Below are 23,108 nucleotides of genomic sequence, written 5' to 3' on the forward strand. Positions count from 1 at the left end.
CTGATGCAAACATGCGTGACATTTGAACTTAAAACTCATTTGTTAAGCACTATTCACATGAGCTCGACCAACGACCAACGAATGAACAAATATTCGTCGATTTTGACATTTCTTTCACAAGTGAGTTTTTAATTCGTTGCGAATGAAGTTTGACTTTGACAATTTTTTTTGTTTTTGTTTTATGTTTATCACTATTGTGTTTTGTTTTGAAAACAAACGATCGAGAAAATGCGGTCGAAGCTTCATTTGTTTAAAAAAAAAAGTTATTGGTGTCCTTGTTACTAAACAAAATAAGAAAAAGATTTCATGTGCATCCATAATATTTATTCGCGACGAATTAAAAACTCTCATGTGAAAGAAACGTCAAAATCGACGAATATTCGTTCATTCGTTGGTCGTTGGTCGTGCTCATGTGAATAGTACTTTATTGCATACGTTTCGAGTGTGGATAATGTGGAACGCGAATAAAGTTTGACAGTTCGTATCAACTACATATTTTTTCGTGACGAATAGTTTCGTTTTCTTAAATTTATTAATAAATGGTATTAAAAAGTAAAAGTATGCATCACTAATCAAATAGAAACTATATTGATATCGTTTTGTTTTTGTTTTGAATACGCAAAAACAAGCCAACATTTTTGGTTGAAATTTACATCTTTTCATTGACATTATAAATACAGTAAAGTAGTATTCACATGAGCGCGACCAACGAACGACGAATGAATTACAAAATGTTAGTTTATATACGTTTGAAGACATATTTTCACACAAATTCTTAACAAAACGATAGCAATTTAGTGTCTATTTGATTTATGATACATACTTTTACTTTTCAATATCGTATATTAATAAATTTGAGAAAACAAATTTATTCGTCGCAAAAAAAATTATAGTTGATACGAACTGTCAAACTTTATTCGCGTTCCACATTATCCACACTTGCAACGAATAAAATAATCGCGCGTACTTAACCTAAAAAAATCATTCTTGTTTTTGTTTCAGTGGTGAATGGTGTTTGGCTGTGGCTCCTTGTCAAACTTTATTCGGGACGAATTAAAAACTCTCATGTGAAAGAAATGTCAAAATGGACGAATATTCGTTGGTCATTGGTCGTGCTCATGTGAATTGTGCTTAATGTAATCAAATGATGCCGGAAGGTGATACGTATGAAGAATTTTTATCTTCATCATAAAGATCGAAGTCACTCTATATAAGGACCGGAATCCTTCGTACGCATCTCATTCCAACACCCATTTCTTTACATTGTTGTATTTTTAATTTTGACATTAGCTTCATGAACATCCAACAAAAATTACTACACGGTGGGTTAATATTTTGGTTGACAGTGGATATTTCTTAGTTTGAGCGCATGTAGCTGAAATCGGAGTTTGGATTCGTAATCAGCATCAAACATAAAACGAACTATATAAAACCATAAAAGAATTAAAATCAAGGTTTTCAAAACCTTAGGTTGAGTCAAATAAGAAATGATTTAAACTTTTGTTAATAGCAAGGATATGTACTTTGCAAAATAATTATGCAATCTAAAGTTAAGGGATACGTTATAAGAGGCATATCTTAAAAACCTGATGTGATAGAAAAATTTTAAGGTGAGGTTCGAGGTCAAAAAGTATAATTTTGTCAACCATTGTTATCAGACTCAATGGAATCTAAATTTCACACTCTGACGCAAGATAAAAAGAAAGAATTTCTGGCTAATACTGTTGACCAAAATTACTCGAAGAAAGATATAAATCCTCGGTAGCCATATTGGTTTGCCTACAACCTGAACGGGAATCGGACTCATAAACTCATTTAAGTATACGCGTCATTTCCCCTTTAATTTTATATTATTTCTCCTAAAAACTCAGTAGTTGATTCTATCCATGATAGATCCGCAATCCAGTGTTTTTTTTTGACTGGGCATATTTTGTCTTGCCATGAGAAACCTCATATGTCACATTTGACACAACGGTCAATGTGTCGTTTACTTTTTTGTTGATTTACCTTTTGTGTCGGTAGTAGTCGATTTTTTTCAAAATAAAATTTCAAACAAATTATATAAACAAAATTCCTTTGAGTAAATAAAAATTAGCCCTTTTAAAAAAATTAATGCTGGTTAAAAAGCTGGAGGAACTACAACAGCTAACTATTCAAGAGGATAAATAAAAACACAGGTGCCGAAGTAAGGGAACTTCATGATTTGGAGGCTCACCTACTCAAGGACTTATTATGGGATGACGGTGCAGACTATAAGAATTTTTTTAGGATGTCATTCGATAGCTAAATGGAACAGGTGAGTAATATGTAGTTAACAAGAACAATATAAGAAATTAAATATATTTCACTTTTCTTTAATTAATTGTACTTACTAAATTTACAAAATATGTAGGTATGACCGCACTCGACGACATTTTAAACGAAATGAAATTTTAATTTCAAAAAGATTGTGTGAAACGAACTCTCACCACTACATACAACACAAACGTCAAATTTGATGACAGGATTTTGATCAGCTCGAAAAAATTCAAACTGCGATGACCGGATCATGGACTGGATGTTGGTCTCTATTGGATTATCTGATGACAGGACTATCAGCCTGGAGACCTTAAGTATGTATGGGTGGAAACACGTCAATTTTTCTCGTTGAATCCGTCCACATCACAAATACAACAATGTAAACAAATGGGTTTTAGAGGGTGATACGTTATCTATTTTAACCAGCTTTTTTTTATTAATATTTATAATAGGATCTAATTAGTTATGCTTATGTTCAGTGTCCTGCTGTCATTTAGTGAGACAGTTGCATTCTACGAAACCATAAAATGTTGCTTTGGTTTGGCTTCAAGAGACATTTTTGTTGGTCGGCTTGCATCATATATCTTGGCGGCTAATGAATAGGCGGAGGACGTTGGAAGCCTTACAGAACCATAGAATTTAAAATATCCATGTTTAGATTACTCGTAAGTAAATCAATTAATTTACCTGATTTGCCTGCATAGGTACCGTTTAGTCGTTCCAAAACTGGGCGGTCGACTATTAATTTAGAAGCTTTTACTTGTAACATGGACTTGAATCTCACAAAGTTGATTACATAGCTCAGGATGTTGGCTAATTTCGAATCAAATTCATAGCTCTGCTGGGGTTGTTGCTGCTGGTATTGTTGCATTACGAGCATCTGACTATTTGCAGCGACGGTGACTCCTCGAACGTCAACACCTCCACCGACCATAGCCCCTGAGGCAGAAATCACAGCGGCAATTGAGAGTAGAAATGTATACTTTACCTAAACAGGCTTCGAATAAGTATTTATAAATAAAGGTTTTGGTTAAACATTGATAATAAGAGAAATATAATATAAAATAAACTCACCATCTCTCGAATTTCTTGAGAGAAGTTGCTTTCAATGAATGCCAGAGAACATTAACTAAAGAATGAAATCTGTTTTCAAATATTTAAGAATTGTACTGAAAATGACAAAATGTTTTTTCGTACTGAGAAAATCAAATTGAACATGATTCAGTACAATTTTAAGCTTTTTTCCAACAGGAGGCATATTTTTTTTTTTTGCAATCCCCTATTCACATTTAAAACAACCAAAACAAAAACTTTCTTGACCTTGGTAGGGAGCCCAAGTGAATAAAATTGCATTTTTATCATTTCGGTTGGTGATGAGAACGTCTTAGGATGCTTCGAGAGAAAAATTCTTCGAGTGATTTTTGGTCCCGTAGATGGAGAATGGAGGAGAAGATATAACGACGAACTGTACGGGCTGTACAGCGACACTGACCTAGTTTGCAGAATTAAAGTCCAACGCTTAAATGGCTGGGTCACGTCGTGCGAATAGAGCCCAATAGAGCGGAATAGAGGAAGACCGCGCCTCAGGTGGGTGAAGACCTCAACCAACTTGGCGCGCGAAACTGGAGACAGCTAGCTAGGGACCGAGCTGGCTGGAGACGCATGTTGTTTAATGCCCAGGTCCACCCGGACCGTAGCGCCACCTTAAGTAAGTAAGTAAAGTACTTCGCAACAAACACACGTGGTTTTTCTACAAAATAAATATTCCAAAATACAAATTTGTTCTCAAACATATCTATCAAGCAAATAAAAAAAAACAAATTTAAGTGTTTTCTTTATTAATATAGATTTATATTTTTTAAATATGCATTTAAATAAGAATAATTAATATATTACAATTGGTGTTCACATTTTCCCATTTTTTTTAGTGTTTTCTTATCCATTTTTTTTAAAGGAAAGAATTAGTTTAAATTTTTAATCACGTAATTTACAATCAATGCGAAAATTGCAAAACTTATAATTGCTATTAAATTAAAATATATAGAATGCCAATTACAATAGTTATCCGAATTGGAATTTTTATTATTTGTATGTATTAGATTGCTATCATCATTTTTGGAATTTTCGTTGAAATCGATATCGCTAATGGCACCCTGTCCAGCGATACCACTACCAATACCACGACTACTGTCGGAATTATTGTTAATATTATTGCTTTTATGATTATTTCCGGAAATATTGACACCTGATATTTCACCTGCTGAATTAGGGCACAAAGTTAATTTGCTACCAGCAGTTGAAGCTTGTAGCAGTTGTTGTTGTTTTTTTAAACGACAATTGATTTCGTCGCATATTTGAGGAAATAATTCACGAAAATTTGAATTTTTCAAATTGAATGCTAGCGATTTTTTAGCGTATTGTTGTTTTTCATATAAAGAACTTTCCGTCGAACCTAAGGTAGGAGTACTTTCCAACTAAAAAGATTGTTTAATAAATGGTTATTATTAAAATTCATGAGATATTTGAGCTAGTTACCATAAAACTTAGCAATCCAGTCAATATCGTCCCAACTGACCAAGTTGGATTCCAAGTGTCCGGGTGAAAATCTATTATTTAATGTTTTTAACAGTATAATTACTCATTTTGTTTTGTATAGTTTAAATTTTTGAAATTACCTGATATACTCAAACATAATCGTGTGTTTGTTTTGAACCGACCATTTGGTGTAAGCATATAAATTGAAGGCGGCTTGAACGGAAATTCACGCGGAAATAAAAGTGTACCATGATAATACCCACCTTGATATGGTGAGTCTTCAGGGCCTTTGACAACATAATGCCATTCGAGTAGATTCGATGGCAAGGGCTCAGCTGTGATATACGGTACTGGATCTTTTTTTAGGCGCAAATAATCTTGTTTCATGCGTGACATAGCAGTTGGTTTGCGGTTTGTCATTTTCTCTATTCCTGAATTAATGAATTTAAATGAAGTTTTTCTCGATAATATTTTGATATAACAAAGCTGCAAATGAAAGAAAATTAAACAACATATATATTAAATGCTTTGAAGGGGTATAGGATAGGTTTTACGAGCAAATATTTAAAAATTGAAAGATAATTAAATATCGATTTCGCATATTGTTATAAGCGGCCACTATCTTGCTTTTCTCTGGCTATAAAAATTTGGTAAATTTTGTTGCCCTAACTGCGTACTCTACTCCGGAATCTGGACTTTAGTAGGAAATTAGGCTTGTAATAGGTGTTTTAGTTAGCAGAAGCCCAACTCCAGCTCCAGGAGTAGAGAAGCACAGTGAAACGCGTTAGAGATTGTACCCTCTCCAAACTCCGATTAAACATTGAAAATTCCACGGGGAATGGAAGGTTACAAATAGATGTTTGGTAATAAATACTCTCAAATACTCTTTTATAAATTTGATATCACTTTTATTTTACAGATTTTTGTAATTCCAAAAAATTTAGTAGCCCCGGTCCTGAAAGTTACTTGATTCAATCCCGAATCATTACTTTTTTTTTAACCCATTTAACCGTTTTTTTTTCATGAACTGAATAAGGAGATGCCCTTGCTTTATTATTATGGCGTTTGATACATTGTGAACAAAACTCATAATCAATTATTCAGTACTGAAATCAAACATTGAACATTGTAATTTCCAATATTGCGTTCAAAGTCAAAATCAGTGTTTATTTTATCATTACCCTCATTCCGTAAATCGTAAAACGCCAAATCGAAAAACGACAAAGCGAATTTGACAATACATAAAGCGTCCAACGCTAAGTTGTTGTTTCTCTCTGGTGGGACGCATTGCTTTATGTCATGCAATGCATGCAATTATAATCATAGAGAATACTATATCGAGTTTCATAAAATAGTGTTTTCTGTAGGTTCAGTCAAAAGACTATTGTCGAGAATAAAATAGGCGGCACAGGCTGACAGCCCTACGTACTAACCATCACGCCACAGGTACTACTATAAACAGATTTTCTAACCTTTAATCTGGTCATGTTATCCAGGGAATATTGATTATTGATTAGATTGGATGTTATAATTTGAATATTATGTCTATTTGTGCAGTATCCATTGTCGTGGTCATATAAACAATGTCTTGTTCACTCATTGATTTAAAAAATATGTAAAAAGTTTAATGCTTTTATGTATTAACTCAAAACCGGAATGAATCTACATATGAAGCATTTCGGAGAAGCAAAACATTGCTAAACCAAGTTCTAATATCGTAGACCTCAAATTTGATGGTCTAATAAATGGAATATAAATCAGAGTTTTTAAGCTTAAGAACTTGATAAAGAAACGAGTAAGAAACTCAACCGAGTTCTAATTTAAAGATAAAATGAGTTCTAGAGATATTTGTCAGTAAATTTACCATAAATGTACCTAAACATGATACATTTAAAGCGACGCTAAGCCCGATTCAATAAAATTTAGTGTTCCCTTCCAAAACTTCTTACAAATAAAATCTCTCCTTTTAGAGTGGGACTATGGTTTTTGTAGGAGTTTCTAATTAGGATACTTGACCATTGCACTCTTTAAAATAACACTTAGAAAATGAAGAAACATAGGTATAAGAAAAGAAGCAGATTCAACTTCCCTTAAAAGCAGATTAAATAAATCTTTAGAACACATAAACTCCACAAGAAGAAAATATAAATTTAAGTAAAACATTCATTAATAAACTTACCTTATAGTACAAATCAAATCTTTCCAGTAGGAAAAATATGCTAGTTGTGCTGTTTTGTTTTTTAAACAAATATTCGTGATGACACGCAAAGGGCTGCAGACGTAGAACGACAACCTACTTCACAATATTGTTTACTTATTTAATATATTAAACTTGCAGATTGAAAAGAAAAATAGAACAGAACAATTTTAAATATTTAGGCTTTGTTTTCAATATAATTATTGTGCAGAGGAAAGCTCAGACGATTAAAAAACGAAAATAAATATTTTAATTTATTTCATTATACAGGCTTTGATTTAATAATTGTATTTTTTATTTTTTTGCGTAGCGCAAAGCCTTGCTATCATCACAGTTCGTTTTTTAATTCTTTTGTATGCTGTATAGACCATACAAATTTTTTTCAATGAAAAATTTTCTCGTCCTATTCCGAAAATGAAAATGAATAAAATAGTGTGTTTGTGTTCTGTGTTGCGAGTATGAAGTGTTGGAGTTGTCAACCAAAGATATTTCTCAAATAAAGATGCTTAATGCGAACTGTCATTCATTTAATCTCGAGGCACACATAAAAAGTTGGAAATTATTCACCCCGAAAGCCAAGCAAACATTGAATGCAGGCCAACTCACCATGAATTTATTAGGCTTTGGGACAAACTTTACCCATTCTATTCAATTGATTATAAACAAATCCAATTTGACAAGATAATAAATGTCTGTAGTGATTTGGATGGTGAACGTTTATTTTGTGACAAACCAAGATTATATCAGAGAACTCGGCAAGGCTTAACAAAATAATTGAGAGGATTTTTTCCATATGGATAAGTATTTGATAGTTGTATCGTGCAATTTTTATGGGACCAAGCTTATGAATTGTTGTTATGGAATTTTTGCCCATCTTGCTCAACCACGGGGGAAAAAATTATGAGGTAAACTCAGCCGTTCAAAATTTGATTGAATTCAAAAATTTAAAACTGAATACAATGATTTAAGAAAATTTAATTGTGCAACTTGTTTTCAGTGAAAACTGTGCTAAAAACTATATTTTACTGCTTTGGCCTACAAATTCTATAATTTTTATGACAAATTTCGCTAAAAATAGAAAAAATCATGTAGAAAGTATTGGCGCACTCTAGAACTAGTTGGTTCCAGTTATGACTGATTAACAACGAGGTGAGTATTTTGACAGCTAAAATGAAAACAAAACAAACACAATGTAATGGATATTTTTCATTCAAATGGCAGATAGAATCATCAAAACGTTACGGTTATACAAATCGCCTTTTAGAGTTCATAACACTCTTCAAACACTCTTCAATTGCAATTGGATTTGGTGTTTGAAAACACTATTCAGTGTATTATTACTGTGATTTTCGTGTTTAACTTAGAGCCAAGCACTGATCAGAGTCTCACCACTTCGAGTGCCCTCTGAGTAGAGTTTGACTTTAGCTCTACGATTTATTTTTGAAACACACTGGAGAACAGGACTGTCAATAGTTTTTAAATTTGCCATCTGTCTCCTTCATACCGCACGAAACAAATATGAATTTAGCTCTGTCATTTTATCCAGAGCTCACGGAGAGCACTCCAAGCTAGGCAGCTATGAAAAAAAAACAAAAACCGAGCGTTTTGATATATCAGAGCTAAAAAAGAAACACAGATCTTCTTTGACAGCTCAGTTCGGAGTCTACAAAAAAAAAAAAAAACAATTTTATTTTCATGATAGAAATATTAAATGTGCTTAAACATTATCGCTAAAGATTTTTTAAAACCATCGTAACTTAAAGATACCCATAAGCAGCTTTTAAGGGTGAAATCGGTATGCATAATCATTTTTCAGGGACAAAGCCAATATAAACTTTATTGCGACATATCAAATGTCACATTTTTAATTTTGTAGTTTGAAATTGTGAATTTATTTTCTTTCTGTAGTTGAACAATGAAAATGGACTTCAATTTTATTTCATTTATCAATGAAGTAAATCCGCTCAAAACCCAGTTTAGAAGGAACTTATTTTATTATTTTTTTTAACCTAGGTAACAAGCCTTAAACAATGCAGTTGTAGAGAAAACAGAGATTAACCTTAAGTTTTCCGGTAGGTTGTGGTCACCCTTTTCAAGATCGCCGAAATGCAGTTTTGAACCTATTTGGAATTGCCTCATTAAAAACATCTTTTTTAGTAAAGAACTATTTATTCTAGGAATTGATTTTTTCGCAGCATTAATTTTAAATCCCCAAAGAATAACACCTCCATTACGGTTCGTCTAAAATTTCTGACGGCAGCGGTTATCCATTTAGGATTTTAGCCTTCGAAACATTTTGTTTATTGAAGCCCTTTTACCTTCCTACAGTAAAGGTTCAAGTTATATAAATATGACATATTTCATCACTTATTTAAAAAATCTGGCTGTACAAGGTCAAATTGCAGAAAGATGCAGAAAGAACTCTCAAAAAATTGCGTGGGTGTTTTTTGTACAAAAGCAATTTAAAAAAGGTGGGCACTTTGTTTAACCCTAAATATCTCACGAACCAATAACGCTAGAGACTTGAATTAAATTTTATATTGTAACGTGATACCAAACAAGTATATATTTATAAATAAAACAAAACTAAACTACCTACTACACGAAGAGAAATAAAACACAATTTTAATAGTCAAAAGTGCACGGTTTTGACCAAATCTTCGCAGCCAAGGTATCGTACTCTTCCATTCTGTTTACAGCCTTTGACACTTAAAGCTTAAAACTGCTTTTTCAACATCACTTATCTCGGCATCATTAAATGTTTGTTTATTTTTCGTAAATTTCTCTTGGAGTTTAATTTTATTATTAGTACCTATATTTTAAAACAGTAGTAAAACTTTATGTTTATTTCAAATTTATAGAAAAATTAACCCAAATTTAAAAACTTTGCTCTGACAGCTTTGCTAAAATTTAGATATCATAAGACTGAGACAAAGTCTTCAAATTTATGTAGGTAATACAATTACACGTTCTAATATTTCTCTAAAAATAAAAATCCAAACAAAGTTTTTGTAAGCTAAAAAATGGGCCAGGCTAAGTTGAATAAAATAAAAGAAAGCATTTCCATACATCCTTGAAACACTTTTTTGACCGGAAGTTATAACTACTTACTTTATAAAATCAATGATTCATATTAATTTTTAAAACAAAAGACTTTAAAAGTTCCGCATCCCATTAAAAAATACACTAGCATTAAAAAAAGTCCAAACTAAAATTTCCTTAAGTTATGCGATAATAGTTATGTTTATTATCTTTTTATAGGTATGTGTACAAATTTAAACATGCATACAAATATTTTACAACACTTTAAGTTGTTAATAATTTTGTAACCAGCTTTTCAACTGCGTTTAGTATGAATCAACAAATTTATTTATTAAAAAAAAATCATCGTTCTAAGACTTTCAAGGTTTAAACTTCTTTATGCTCGATTTAAAAACAAATTGAAAAAGAAAAAGAAAGGTTTAGGCGATCAAATTTTTTAAATTTACTAAAAGCCTATAATAGTTCAAGATATAATTTCCTAATACAATCATCAAAAATATAAAATCTCAACCAAGAATATAAAATTCCTATTCACAATTCAACTGCTATTGTCTTATCATATTTGTATAGAAAGACTACCGTTTTGCGTATGTAACCAACAAAATAATCAAACCAAATTACAAACACAAGCATATTCCACAATATTGTAGGTTCGTTGTTATATAAATATTCCTTGAATCAAATGTGTTTTCCTCTCTCACTCAGACTTTCGTTAATTCACTATACTCTTTCTGTATTTTTGTTTGTTTCAAATTATAGCATTTGTAAGTCTTCCGACTGCAAATGGATTTCTCCATGAATGTCTCCACTAGACGGCCAACAAAAAATATGTAGATGCCGCCCTATTCGACTTCCATCATGAGAGTACTATGGTTTTCCTATACAAAGGCGACACCTATTGCTCATAAGTCGCTAGTATCGCTCGCACAGCGAGTTATTTAAAAATTGTATCGGTATATCAAATACAACACCTAATTTTACAGATTTGGATTTTATAGGAAATTTACTTACAATTTTTTATAGCTTTGTATATTATATTTGTATATAAAAGATAATAAAAAGATATTTTGTTTTCATATACAAAGGTTATAGTCGAGGAAGATAACGGAATATTGTTATTTGGAGTTAAAAACAACACTAACAAACTATTAAGGTATGTATGTTGAAGTATGGCATTCAAGGCCAAATTTAAATTATTGTCCAATTTGTCGAATTAAAACCCAACAAGTATATTTTTGAAAAAAAAAATCCAGTTAAAGGTTTTTTATAAATTAAAAAAAAAACATGAACACAAAGTATTTGTCACCTCTAATATTTTACGAACAAAAAATGATTTTATCTCCAAAATAATTTTGTGCAACGAAGAATAACGTTTTTGGCATCTGGTAAAATTTTGAAAAAAAATCAAATTGATAGTTTTTTTTTTATAAAAAATAAAAACATTACTAAAAGTTGGTAAAAATTACTTTCGACTCAAATATCTTTACAAAAATTAAAAACATTGGCTTCAAATTAATTTTATCTCACAGAAAATATTGTTTTGACATTCAGTAATTTTTGTATAAAAATCCAACACTCATTTTTTGTAATTTGTAATTATTCGATGCTACCTTTGTAAATACATTATATACAAAGATGGTACGTACTAACATTTTCATTTAAGCCTAGTACATACTTGTGAACCATCTCGTGAACCCATACAAATTTCAGTTTTTGGTTCACTCGTGAACTTGCTTGTGAAGCTGAGTGGAGAACAAAGTGGAGAGTTTTCGTTCACGGGCAATTCACGTGCAAAATGTACGGGAACTGTTGGTGAAGCTTTGACATTTGGTTTGTTCATGTTCACAACGTGTACTCACAAGTGTGTACCAGTGAGCAATGTCAAAAGTTCACTTTCTCCACTGGCGAACGTTCACTTCACGAGGAAGTATGTACTAGGCTTTATTACAAAGAAACTATGGTTTTCATATACAAAGTTTGAATGCTGAGACTTAGTAGATCTTGGACCCAAACCTTAACGTTTCTATGTATGCTGACTTATAGAGGGCTCTTGCATCGTAATAAAGCTATAATGTGTTATGATGTTAATATATTAAAAAAAAAACACATTAATCCTCACAAAAATTGTTTTGAAAAATGAGAGTTCTTCGATTGTTGTTATATTTAACCTTAGCAACAAATAATAAGAAAATTTAAAATCAGCAATTCTTAGCTTCTGATGAGAATTTGCGCTTTCGGGTTTTTCTCCATAAGTTTCCTTTAGCTTTCGTGTTCAATTTGCGTTTGAAACCATAATGGTTTTGTTGTTTTGTCGGATGGGAAAATCTCAAGATTTCTCAAAAGATAAATGAGTACTTTCATTTATCGAGAAAACTGAGGCAAATTTTGCTTTGCTTGGGTATCCTTGTTTGTTTTCTCATCTGAGGAAAATGCAAAGCAATTAATTTCCTCTGACTCATTTGTGTTTTTCAGTGTACTTCACATTTTGATTGATATCAAATATTGCTTTTACACACAGTTATAAAAGCTGCAACTGACAATATTCAATGTTTAGGAAAAAGTTTTTCCTTCAGAGAGTTATATTGATTCTGACCTCTTAAGATTTTGTTTTACAGACTAATTTTAATTAAACAAACATTTTTATATTTTTTATTTTAATACAAATAAGATAAAGGGCTTCCTCCCTTTATACAAAATACTTATTTAGGTATATACAAATCGTAAGCGAATAATGCCTTAAATAATATAATAATATTGAAAACAAAAGTGCATAGTGAGAATAATCAAAAGAAATATTTAACATCTCTTAATTTACATTTATTTCGTATTCTTGAGCTCAATTCAATAAATAAATTGATTGAACAAATTAAAGTTCGATGGAACTTTTGCTGTCGCTGACGCTAGCTCAATTTGTCCACAGAATAATTGATAAATAATTCAAACGCCCCACCTAGTTTTCATTGCCGATAGCAAACGAATTCACCACGGGTTTTTTTGTTTTTTTGACGTGTACTTTTCTGGCAGCTTCCAGAAAAGAAAACATATTCCTAATTTCTTACGTTTTCGAATCTTAAATTTATTATATTTTGTATTCTCTTTTCATTATTTCATATCAATTCAAGGAGACATAAATAAATTAAAAATGATAATACCAAACGAAGATGATTGCAATTCGACTCTCTTCTATGCCCGCAATGAATATTATGTTGGGAATTTTATGGGTTCAATCAACGTAGTTCTGCCTGAACAATCTAGTGGCAATTCCGAACTCTTGTCCTACATGTATCTCTCCTATCTGGCCATTGATTCGGGTCGATTGATATTGAGTGATATCAAGGAGAATAACTCAACACCGCTCCTGGCTCTGCGCTACGTCCATGAAGCCATTGAAAATCCAACTAAAATTGAGGAAATCTTGCAGATTATCAATGAGAAATGCTGTGCGGATGAAGATGAAACGAATATTTGGCATCTTGCTGCTGCAATTATATATTGCCACGATGACCAGTTCGAAAATGCATTGAAGTAAGTGTTTATTTGTCTTAGTTTTTGGTGTAATATATAATCTGTAAGGTAAATTTTGTAGAATTCTTCATGGATCTGACAAACTAGAATCTCTAGCCCTCTCAATTCAGTGTCTGCTTGCTCTTAATCGTGTCGACCTAGCCAAGCAATTATTGAGTAAAATGCAACAAACCAGTGATGATGCAACTCTAACGCAGTTAGCCCAAGCTTGGATTGCCATTTCAACGGGCACAGAACAAATGCAAGATGCATTCCATATCTTCCAAGAATTCTGTGAGAAAAATCAACCAACACCAATGCTGTTGAATGGACAAGCAATATGTCATCTGGGACAGGAGCACTATGAAGAAGCCGAATCGGTTTTGCGTGAAGTGCAAACTAAAAAGCACAACGATTACGATAGCTTGGTCAATATGATGGTTTTGTCACATTTAAATGGCAAAGGGAATGAGGCAAGTTTCAAAACATAATTGCGAAAAAAATAACTAATTCTTAAAATACATTAATAGATTGTCGATCGGCACTTGGAACAATTGAAACAATTTTATCCAAAAAGCGACTGTATCAGTGAGTTAGAGAAGAAGTCAATTCAGTTCGATCGCCTCTGTCTGCAATACTCACCAAGTACTGAAAAGGATTCCTCTTTAATTGTTTAGTTTAATTTGAAATTTAATGCAAAATTAATAAAAAAAGGATTTATTATCATTGAAAAAATATTTATTTGCCAAACATAATTTTATTCAAAAAAAGATTGACACATCATCAAAATCGTGTGAAAGCTACAAGAGATTCATAAAGAAGTTAGATTTAGTCATGGTTACATTAATTATATGAATTTGTGAATTGACGATTAACGGGTAATCTGAATTAAACTATGAATAAGTAAGGTATCGCAACAGTTCGTTAAGAACTAGAACCTAGTGACTTATAACTCTCAACCATTCCTGTGTGCGACTTATTTTAGACAGGGAGGGGGCCTACAATTTGTAAGCCAAATCCGACAGGCTTATTTGAGAAAGCACTTTTCATGACAAGAATTACTCTTGGAGAATTAAGGGGCAGTACTCGTAAAAATGTGTATGTGGCATGACAGTACAACGCACTAACCATCAATCCTCAGGTACTACCCAATACCGTCAAAAATCCAAAGGTTCCAAAATAGGGGTGTTCTTCAACCAATTCTGCAATTAAAAATTATATCAGAATCAGTGCAGAACTTGCCAATTCCAAGATTTTTAATTTTCGTTTTTATCTTATGAGAACACGTCCTTCTGTTGCATCCCGCGCGTGCCCGTGCGAACATATTTTTAAATGCAGTTGATCGCTCTCAATTTTTATTGTACGATATAGTCTTTGTAGGCGAATGTTTTTTTTTGGGACTTCGAATGTGGGTTTGATTTTGAATTTAAATTTTAGATATTAAAGCTATTGGCAGGTTGCATAGACTTAAATTTTTCATGAAATTTCATAGGGAATTCCTGCCAGTATCCGGACAGTGATAATATCCAGTTCATTAGAAAATAAGGTTCAATGTCGGGACAATTCTATTTAATATGAAATGCTACTTTTTTGTATCATTTTTAATAAATGAATGCAGACAATAATGCTCGGCCCTGAGAGAGCATAAAGAAAACATATGATTTATGTTTAGGTATATGCTGTTTGCTGTTTTAGGTGGGTTGAGTCAAAATACTGTATGGTTCATAACACTATGTTTAAAATACTGTATTACAAAATACTGTATGTACAATATATTATATGATCAAAATACTGTAAATTCTGTTTTTCAAAATTCTGTATTTAAAAATACAGTAAGTAGGCTGAAAAATAAAAATAGTTCTGGTAATTTAAGAAACTGTGCACGTTTTTTGAATTTTTAAAACAGAATACTTTGTTGTTGAATACATCATAATAATTTTCCATTACTATAATGTATTTCCCTTGAACAATAACATATGTTATTTTCTTCTTCTTAATTCATTATACCTCTCTCACATTTTCACATAAATTGTTCTTATCATAATCAACAGTTACATAAACAATTGAACTAAAACTAATTTATCTGTCAAAACTTTAATATGTTAGTGCATTACGTTGAATTTTAAAAATGAGTTTTGAGATAAAGAATTTTGACATATAGTATTATGAGGTACAGTATTTTGACAATACACTAGACGTTCCACAAAAAAATGTCTAGATACCGCCCTATTCGACTCCTACAGTCAGAGTACTATGGTTTTTATATACAAAGGTGAAACGTATATTAATAAGTTTTAAATAACTGCTAAAAATATTTTTAAACTGATATTAACAAAATGTTTAATCTATAATACAGGAAATGTTTTTGAACAAACTCTTCGGAGACATAAGGAAGTTAGGTGAGAACTAGTCGTGCTTTTTATTTCTTATTATCCTTGTATGGAAAGGTTACTATTTTGAGTATGTAAGCAAAATACTAAAACAAATATCCCTTAAATTCTTTTTTGTTATAAGAATATTCCTTAAAGCCAATATGGTTTTCTTATTCACTCAGACTCTCTTTAATTCAGCATAGTCTTTCTCTATTTTCATTTATTTTGAACCATAACATTCGGAGTAGTACCCGTAGCATGATGGTTAGTGCGTTGGACTGTCATGCAAGGGGTCTTGGGTTCAATCCCTGCCTGTGCCACCTTAATTTAAAAAAAAATAATTTTCGCGGGTGCTGCCTCTTGCGAGGAATTGACAAATCCTTCAAGAGTAATTCTTGTCATGAAAAAGTGCTTTCTCAAATTCGCCGTTCGGATTCGGCCCAAAATTGTAGGTCCCTTCTATTCCTGACAACAGTACTCGCACACAGGAATGGTTGAGAGTTGTAAGTCACTAGGCCCTGGTTCACAACGGACTGTTGCGCCACCCCATTTGATTTTGATTTGATAACATTCGGAGGTTTCCCGGCTGAAAATACATTTCTCCACTAGAAGTTCTACGAAAAAAATCTATATGCCGCCCTATTCGACTTCTACTATAAGTGTACTTAGTTAGCTGCAAAGTTTTGAATATGCTCTCTTGACGAATTTCGGTACTGTGTCTAAGGCTTGTTATGCATTGATGAGACGCTGTGTTTTTCTTAAATGAAAAAAAAAAATATATTATAATAACAATTCATATAATTTTTGGGATGGTGTTTAATAAAGTATAGTATAAAAAATAAGAGCCAGATAAGAGGGGGAGAAAAACTTCTTGCATCACCTTACAAAACCCAAACATCTTGCGGACTTTTTGGTGACAAGCTTTCGATTCTCGAGATATTACTTGAGCTGATAATTAATCAGCGTTTCCATGACCTTGGAAAGAAGGGGCGCAAGTGCAATCGGTCGGTAATTAGAGGGTGAGGAAGATTCGCCTTTTTTTAGGATAGGCTGGACAACTGCGGTTTTCCATCCGCTCGGAACGAGACTTGAGGACAGATGAAAAAGCTTACGCGGTGGTTTTGCCAGCGTTGAAGAACAACTCTTCAGAACAATAGCGGAGATATCATCCGGACCAGCGTATTTATATATGTTAAGATCTTTTAGGACTTTCGCCATAGTACGAGTTTGAAAAAAGATTGGCCCCATGCAATCACTCGATAGCAGGTGGAGTCATAACACTCACTGGCAGCTTTAAATTTGCGCAAACTGCAAAGAGATTAGGGTTCTCTAAAGAGCTAACAAATGGAGTGTCATTGACACCGAGCCTAGGAACCGAGAGAGAGGAAGAATTCCTCATATTTTTTACAAATGACCAAACAATTTGTACTGCCTTTTAGACATTGCAATTTGGTCATGTACAAATTTGGTCCGTTGAATATGGTCGTTGCAGGCCTTCCTGGCTTGCTTGAACTTATTCCGGTTTTCCTCAGTTGGATTGGCTTTAAAACAAAGAAAACTTACCTTATAACCTCTTTACAGCTCCTATCGAACCATACGTTTTCCTTAGGTCTGATGCTTTTAACCATATTCGGGATGAAAGTACTCATTCCCAAGAGAATTAAACTTGTTATCATATCAGTGCTGGCGTCAACTTTACTATCGAGGAAGCATCCTAAATTAATTGTTAAGACCGTCCTAGTTGGCTTTCTTGTATTGCCAAATGATTCTGTTAGAAGCTCTTTCTTTAACTGGAGAGTTTTGACACGAAAAATTTTCAGATATAACACAATGGTCAGATGGGCCTACAGGAGAATGAACACTACTAGTGTACTTACCAGGGTCAGAGGTAAGAAACAAGTCAAGAGTGTTTTCTGCTCGACCTACCACGTCCGATATTCGAGTGGCTCGTTGACCAGCGGAGTTAGGTTTTTCAACTCAGCGAAGATCTCAGCCCACACTTCCTCGGATGTTGACTGGCCCAAATGTTGAAGGGATGAAGAATTGTGTACATTGGAATCATTCGTGATGTATATGGCGAGGCAAGGTGGGAAAAGCAAAGAGGCACCAAGCTATATCCATGAATATAAAATTCGTTGGGATCGGAATTCTCACCTACTTGGTCGCCAGGACGACGACGACGTAGCCTGTGTTTTATTTTAAAACGCAATAAAATTTGATGCACATGCTAAGCCGTGCGACTGTAGGAGAAAAGGGGAAAGTGAAGGATAGTACCAACTGTGCTTTGCTGTGCTTGGCTTATAACATTTGTTGTTGTTTGTTTTTATTATATTGATTCAGTGTGGCTTGGATAAGTTTTTTTTGTTTTTTTTTTCTCTCATTGTATTCACTTTTATGATTTAAGCAATTTTTATAAAATTATATTTAAAGACAAAATTTACATGACTAGACACAAGACTTTTACAAGACGCTCACGGGCAACGGACGATAGACGCACAGCACAGAGGGGGGCCTTCCCCAACGGGTATTCACTGATAACTAATCAAATTTTCTCTTATATCTCCTACTTAAGATTATTTTGTATTCATTGCTAAATTCAATAAATAAATTGAATAAACAAATTAAAGTTCGATGGAACTTTTTCTTTCGCTGACGCTAGTTCAATTTGTTCACAGAATAACTATTAAATAATTCAAACGCGCCACCTAGTTTTCATTGCCGATACCAAACGAATTCACCACGGTTCTTTTTTTGTTTTTTTGACGTGTACTTTTCTGACAGCTTCCAGAAAAGAAAACATATTCCTAATTTCTTACGTTATTATATTTTGTATTCTCTTTTCATTATTTCATATCAATTCAAGGAGACATAAATAAATTAAAAATGATAATACCAAACGAAGATGATTGCAATTCGACTCTCTTCTATGCCCGCAATGAATATTATGTTGGGAATTTTATGGGTTCAATCAACGTAGTTCTGCCTGAACAATCTAGTGGCAATTCCGAACTCTTGTCCTACATGTATCTCTCCTATCTGGCCATTGATTCGGGTCGATTGATATTGAGTGATATCAAGGAGAATAACTCAACACCGCTCCTGGCTCTGCGCTACGTCCATGAAGCCATTGAAAATCCAACTAAAATTGAGGAAATCTTGCAGATTATCAATGAGAAATGCTGTGCGGATGAAGATGAAACGAATATTTGGCATCTTGCTGCTGCAATTATATATTGCCACGATGACCAGTTCGAAAATGCATTGAAGTAAGTATTTATTTGTCTTAGTTTTTGGTGTAATATATAATCTGTAAGGTAAATTTTGTAGAATTCTTCATGGATCTGACAAACTAGAATCTCTAGCCCTCTCAATTCAGTGTCTGCTTGCTCTTAATCGTGTCGACCTAGCCAAGCAATTATTGAGTAAAATGCAACAAACCAGTGATGATGCAACTCTAACGCAGTTAGCCCAAGCTTGGATTGCCATTTCAACGGGCACAGAACAAATGCAAGATGCATTCCATATCTTCCAAGAATTCTGTGAGAAAAATCAACCAACACCAATGCTGTTGAATGGACAAGCAATATGTCATCTGGGACAGGAGCACTATGAAGAAGCCGAATCGGTTTTGCGTGAAGTGCAAACTAAAAAGCACAACGATTACGATAGTTTGGTCAATATGATGGTTTTGTCACATTTAAATGGCAAAGGGAATGAGGCAAGTTTCAAAACATAATTGCGAAAAAAATAACTTATTCTTAAAACTATATATTCTTCCTAAATCAATAGGTTTTAGCTCGTCACTTGGAACAATTGAAACAATTTTATCCAAAAAGCGACTGTATCAGTGAGTTAGAGAAGAAGTCAATGGAGTTCGATCGCCTCTGTTTGCAATATTCACCAAGTGCCGAAAATGTTTCGTCTTAATTTGTTTCCATTTATTTAAAATTTAATAAAAATGTAATAAAAAAGGTTTTTTAAACCTCACTAAAAAATCGTTGTACTTTGTCTAACTTGCAGTACACCGAGAATTCCAGCTAATGAGAAGAAAATAATTTTCGAGGGCTTCCGGCCTGCACAGTATATAGTTACAAAAGGCTCTGTTTAAAATGAACACCATCGACCTTTTATTATTTTAGTTTAAAACAGTTTGTAATTCATTTTACAAAAATAAGAAATAGATAAATTTCTTTTTGTCTTTCGGCGGCTTAGACCTGTGCCTTTGAACAACTTGAAAACAGTTTAGTTATTTTATTTACACTGCGATACTAATAGTAAACACACTTAAATGAAACTTAAAACTTTTGCACAGTCATTGAGCCAAGTAAATTCTCAAAAGTTCTGTGTAAAAAACAATAGTCGCAATAATTCTTCCTTCTTAAAGCGTTTAAAAAACTCATAATTTTGAAAGCTCCCTTCAGCAAACAAACATTTACACTTGTAGATGATGAAACACGGATTCGGTAAGTTGCAATATTCTCGAGAAACTATTCGCCCAATCTAAGTAGCACACAAATATCCATTAATTTTTCTCAGACGTCATAGTAAGACTATGTTGGAAACGAATAATTAAATATAAGATTCGACGTTACTTTGGGTACACTCAGTCCAAAGAATTTGTACATCCTTACGAGAGAGCTTACCTCTGAACTATCTCAAATGCCCTTAAAATTTCAAATTCAACCGCTCTGCCAAGATGTGCATTTTCTCGTAATATTTGCATGCAGCAGACCTACATCCCCATAGCATGCCTTTCCCGCAGCTGTCCACATAAATCAGATTTAAGGTTCAATTGTAGTAAATATACATATCTTCGCGGTTTTTAAGTGATCTTACAAGAATGGAAGCTTTTTATAAGCTTGTAAGGATACTTAAAGAAAAACATAAACAGAATGGTTTTTTTCTTTGTGTTTGGAATAAAATTAGAAAGCCTCGCAAGAATACGATAACTTAGGCGCCAAAAAATGATTACGATATTTATTAGAGGAGTCAAAAACAAGCATTTTGTACCACAGGAGGGGGGCACTCTATTTCTCCCCGTGAAGAAGGCAGGGCAGTTTTAAAAAAATTACTTTAATTAAAAAAAATTATTATAAACAAACTTACATAAACACAAATTTTTTAATTTAAGTAATTTTTTCTCAAACTACAGCTTCTATAAAGAATCATCCAACTATTTGCAAAAACAAAGAAATGTGTGTTAAGACGAGTACAAACCATTGCAAGGAGTCGGTCAGTTTTTTTGGATAGAAGATTTGCCGACAATTGACTGCCAATTTTTTGTCTGTCACTTTTGACAAATAAAATTGGGAGCTTACATGGTTGAAAGAAAATTTGTTAAATTCTTCCAATATTGGAAGATCTTCCAATCGTGCATACTTAGCTAAAGGATTTGAGCCAAAAAAAATAAATATTTGAGGCCGTATTACGCGAATGTGGAACTCTTTACCATACTCTGTCTTTCCTAGTCATTGCAATATTCAATACCAATGTTCACCGACATCTCCTTTTAAACCCTCTCTCCTCTTCCAAGTGCTCACACTGTGCCTCTGCATAATAAGGGTGGTAATATCCCCTTGAGTGTGTGCTTATTATAAAAAAGGCAACAAACAAAGCTGTTAGACAAGCCTGAGATATCTCATAAATGTTAAGATCAATTTTTTGCAGTTAACACGTTAAAACTCATTATTAAAAGACCACAATGTCAATTTCTTGTTAGTTAGTACGAAAGACAGACATCCTATTCTTCCTGTACTGCTTATATTTATGGGGTAAAGTATAATAAATTTGGGTGGCCTTTATCTATTATTCCTTGATTCCGATGTGAAACGATTTCGATGTCGCGTTCCAAATGTAATAGCGTGGTATAAGAACAACAAACCGCAAAGTGCGGATGAAAACATATGTAAGTGGACTTATAGCCTATCCGCTGCGTTCTCATGATTGTTCGATCTCTTATTGTCAATGTTCTAGATTTACTGCCAGAAGGACTTCTGCAGGTTGTGTTTCGGTGATCGCAAATGAAAATAGGTATATGCCAAATAACTTCGTTGACCCATCTGATATAGAGATATTTTGCTAACGTAACTATTTATTATTTAGATCATGAACTTAATCGATTTAACGGAGTTCCAATATTCCCTAAAACAAAACCCGTTTTTTTTTTTTCAAAAGTGTTTTAAAGCTTACAACAATTTCTAAAAATAAATTTAGGTTCGTGCAAGTACTATTTTTGTATAGGTTCAAGTAAAACGGGGAGAGTCTATTGATTCGTTTTGTTTCGTATGTACTCGTATGTTCAAGTACATGTTTTTGCAGGGCATACAAAACATTTTGTATATTGTACATATTAGTATAACATCTATAGAACAAATTTATAGGAAGAGAAATACTTACTTTCACATTAAATTTTTTTCCACTACAATGAATCGAAAAACGATTTTCTTTTTTACTTGCGATATACTATACAAACATGGCAAGTATTGGAGTCGTAAAAAAAATAACTCGAGATTTTAATCGAATATAACATTACTGTGGTAGGATGTCGACAAAATTGGGTTCCGTAACGTAAATCATTCGATTGAGTTGCAACTTAAGTCAGAAGTCAGGGTGCTTAGAAGGTTCGCGTAAGGGGTTCAGGAACTATTTAATTTGTATGACTTAACAGGTTTATTTATTGTATAAATAATATTTCATAATCAAAAATATGTAAGTTTTTATTTAGATTTTATTAACACATTAATTTTTTCAGATATCGCATATCTGAAATACTGGTTAAAATGTTCTTAAGAAATTCAAATGTAGCACAAAATAATTCATTATTTATAAAATAATTGAAAAAAAGTTATATACAAAAAGGTAAAGGAAAACGCTGTAAATAATTTCAAAAAGAGGCTGTGATGCCTGCCACCCACACTGAAAACTTCCCATCCCGTCTGTCCATTTGGCTTACTTATCACTTAAGCAAAATATTCATATAATATTTATCAGTTTCTTGTTGTGTTTTTAGATTTCGTGTTTTGTTAAAAAAAACTTGCCACTTGAATTAAAAAAAAAAAAAAACCACTAAAAATTATAAAAAACATTTGTCTAATGATGAACAAGTTTGATTTAAAAATCTATTTTAGCTATCGAAATTTTTAGTCGAAAACTAATTTAAG

At 32.9% G+C, this 23,108-nt stretch overlaps 3 protein-coding genes across 4 annotated transcripts; 2 read left to right on the plus strand and 1 right to left on the minus strand.

Moving 5' to 3' along the window:
- Nucleotides 1–4,119: 4,119 nt before the first annotated feature.
- LOC129953354 (ubiquitin-conjugating enzyme E2 J2) lies at nucleotides 4,120–7,495 on the minus strand. Of its 2 annotated transcripts, none has more exons than XM_056066486.1 (4): nucleotides 7,013–7,495; nucleotides 4,974–5,264; nucleotides 4,834–4,904; nucleotides 4,120–4,772 (listed from the first exon to the last, which is right to left on the minus strand). In XM_056066486.1, the coding sequence occupies exons 2-4, from the start codon at nucleotides 5,251–5,253 to the stop codon at nucleotides 4,260–4,262; spliced, it is 864 nt and encodes a 287-aa protein (XP_055922461.1). In that variant the 5' UTR covers nucleotides 5,254–5,264; nucleotides 7,013–7,495; the 3' UTR covers nucleotides 4,120–4,259. The 2 variants fall into 2 exon arrangements, with proteins under 2 accessions (XP_055922461.1, XP_055922460.1); XM_056066485.1 differs by having other exon boundaries at nucleotides 4,974–5,319; nucleotides 7,013–7,494.
- A 5,582-nt stretch (nucleotides 7,496–13,077) lies between these two features.
- Nucleotides 13,078–14,313, plus strand: LOC129953271 (coatomer subunit epsilon-like). Its single transcript, XM_056066279.1, has 3 exons — nucleotides 13,078–13,597; nucleotides 13,659–14,049; nucleotides 14,107–14,313. Exons 1-3 carry the CDS (start codon nucleotides 13,215–13,217, stop codon nucleotides 14,251–14,253), a joined length of 921 nt encoding a protein of 306 aa, XP_055922254.1. The 5' UTR covers nucleotides 13,078–13,214; the 3' UTR covers nucleotides 14,254–14,313.
- A 4,457-nt stretch (nucleotides 14,314–18,770) lies between these two features.
- LOC129953274 (coatomer subunit epsilon-like) lies at nucleotides 18,771–19,943 on the plus strand. Its single transcript, XM_056066284.1, has 3 exons — nucleotides 18,771–19,214; nucleotides 19,276–19,666; nucleotides 19,738–19,943. Exons 1-3 carry the CDS (start codon nucleotides 18,832–18,834, stop codon nucleotides 19,873–19,875), a joined length of 912 nt encoding a protein of 303 aa, XP_055922259.1. The 5' UTR covers nucleotides 18,771–18,831; the 3' UTR covers nucleotides 19,876–19,943.
- Nucleotides 19,944–23,108: the final 3,165 nt, after the last annotated feature.

This window comes from Eupeodes corollae, chromosome X (genome assembly GCF_945859685.1).
Source record: "Eupeodes corollae chromosome X, idEupCoro1.1, whole genome shotgun sequence".
Classification (NCBI taxonomy): Eukaryota; Metazoa; Arthropoda; class Insecta; order Diptera; family Syrphidae; genus Eupeodes; species Eupeodes corollae.

What these genes read in the sequence shown, in the direction of transcription:
- LOC129953271 (XM_056066279.1), top strand. Translation starts at nt 13,215, where the DNA reads ATGATAATACCAAACGAAGATGATTGCAATTCGACTCTCTTCTATGCC. An exon ending in CAGTTCGAAAATGCATTGAA is followed by an intron (nt 13,598 to 13,658) that starts GTAAGTGTTTAT and finishes TAAATTTTGTAG; the next exon opens with AATTCTTCATGGATCTGACA. An exon ending in TAAATGGCAAAGGGAATGAG is followed by an intron (nt 14,050 to 14,106) that starts GCAAGTTTCAAA and finishes ATACATTAATAG; the next exon opens with ATTGTCGATCGGCACTTGGA.
- LOC129953274 (XM_056066284.1), top strand. Translation starts at nt 18,832, where the DNA reads ATGATAATACCAAACGAAGATGATTGCAATTCGACTCTCTTCTATGCC. An exon ending in CAGTTCGAAAATGCATTGAA is followed by an intron (nt 19,215 to 19,275) that starts GTAAGTATTTAT and finishes TAAATTTTGTAG; the next exon opens with AATTCTTCATGGATCTGACA. An exon ending in TAAATGGCAAAGGGAATGAG is followed by an intron (nt 19,667 to 19,737) that starts GCAAGTTTCAAA and finishes CTAAATCAATAG; the next exon opens with GTTTTAGCTCGTCACTTGGA.
- LOC129953354 (XM_056066486.1), bottom strand. Translation starts at nt 5,253, where the DNA reads ATGACAAACCGCAAACCAACTGCTATGTCACGCATGAAACAAGATTAT. An exon ending in ATTATGTTTGAGTATATCAG is followed by an intron (nt 4,905 to 4,973) that starts GTAATTTCAAAA and finishes ATTAAATAATAG; the next exon opens with ATTTTCACCCGGACACTTGG. An exon ending in CTGGATTGCTAAGTTTTATG is followed by an intron (nt 4,773 to 4,833) that starts GTAACTAGCTCA and finishes CAATCTTTTTAG; the next exon opens with TTGGAAAGTACTCCTACCTT.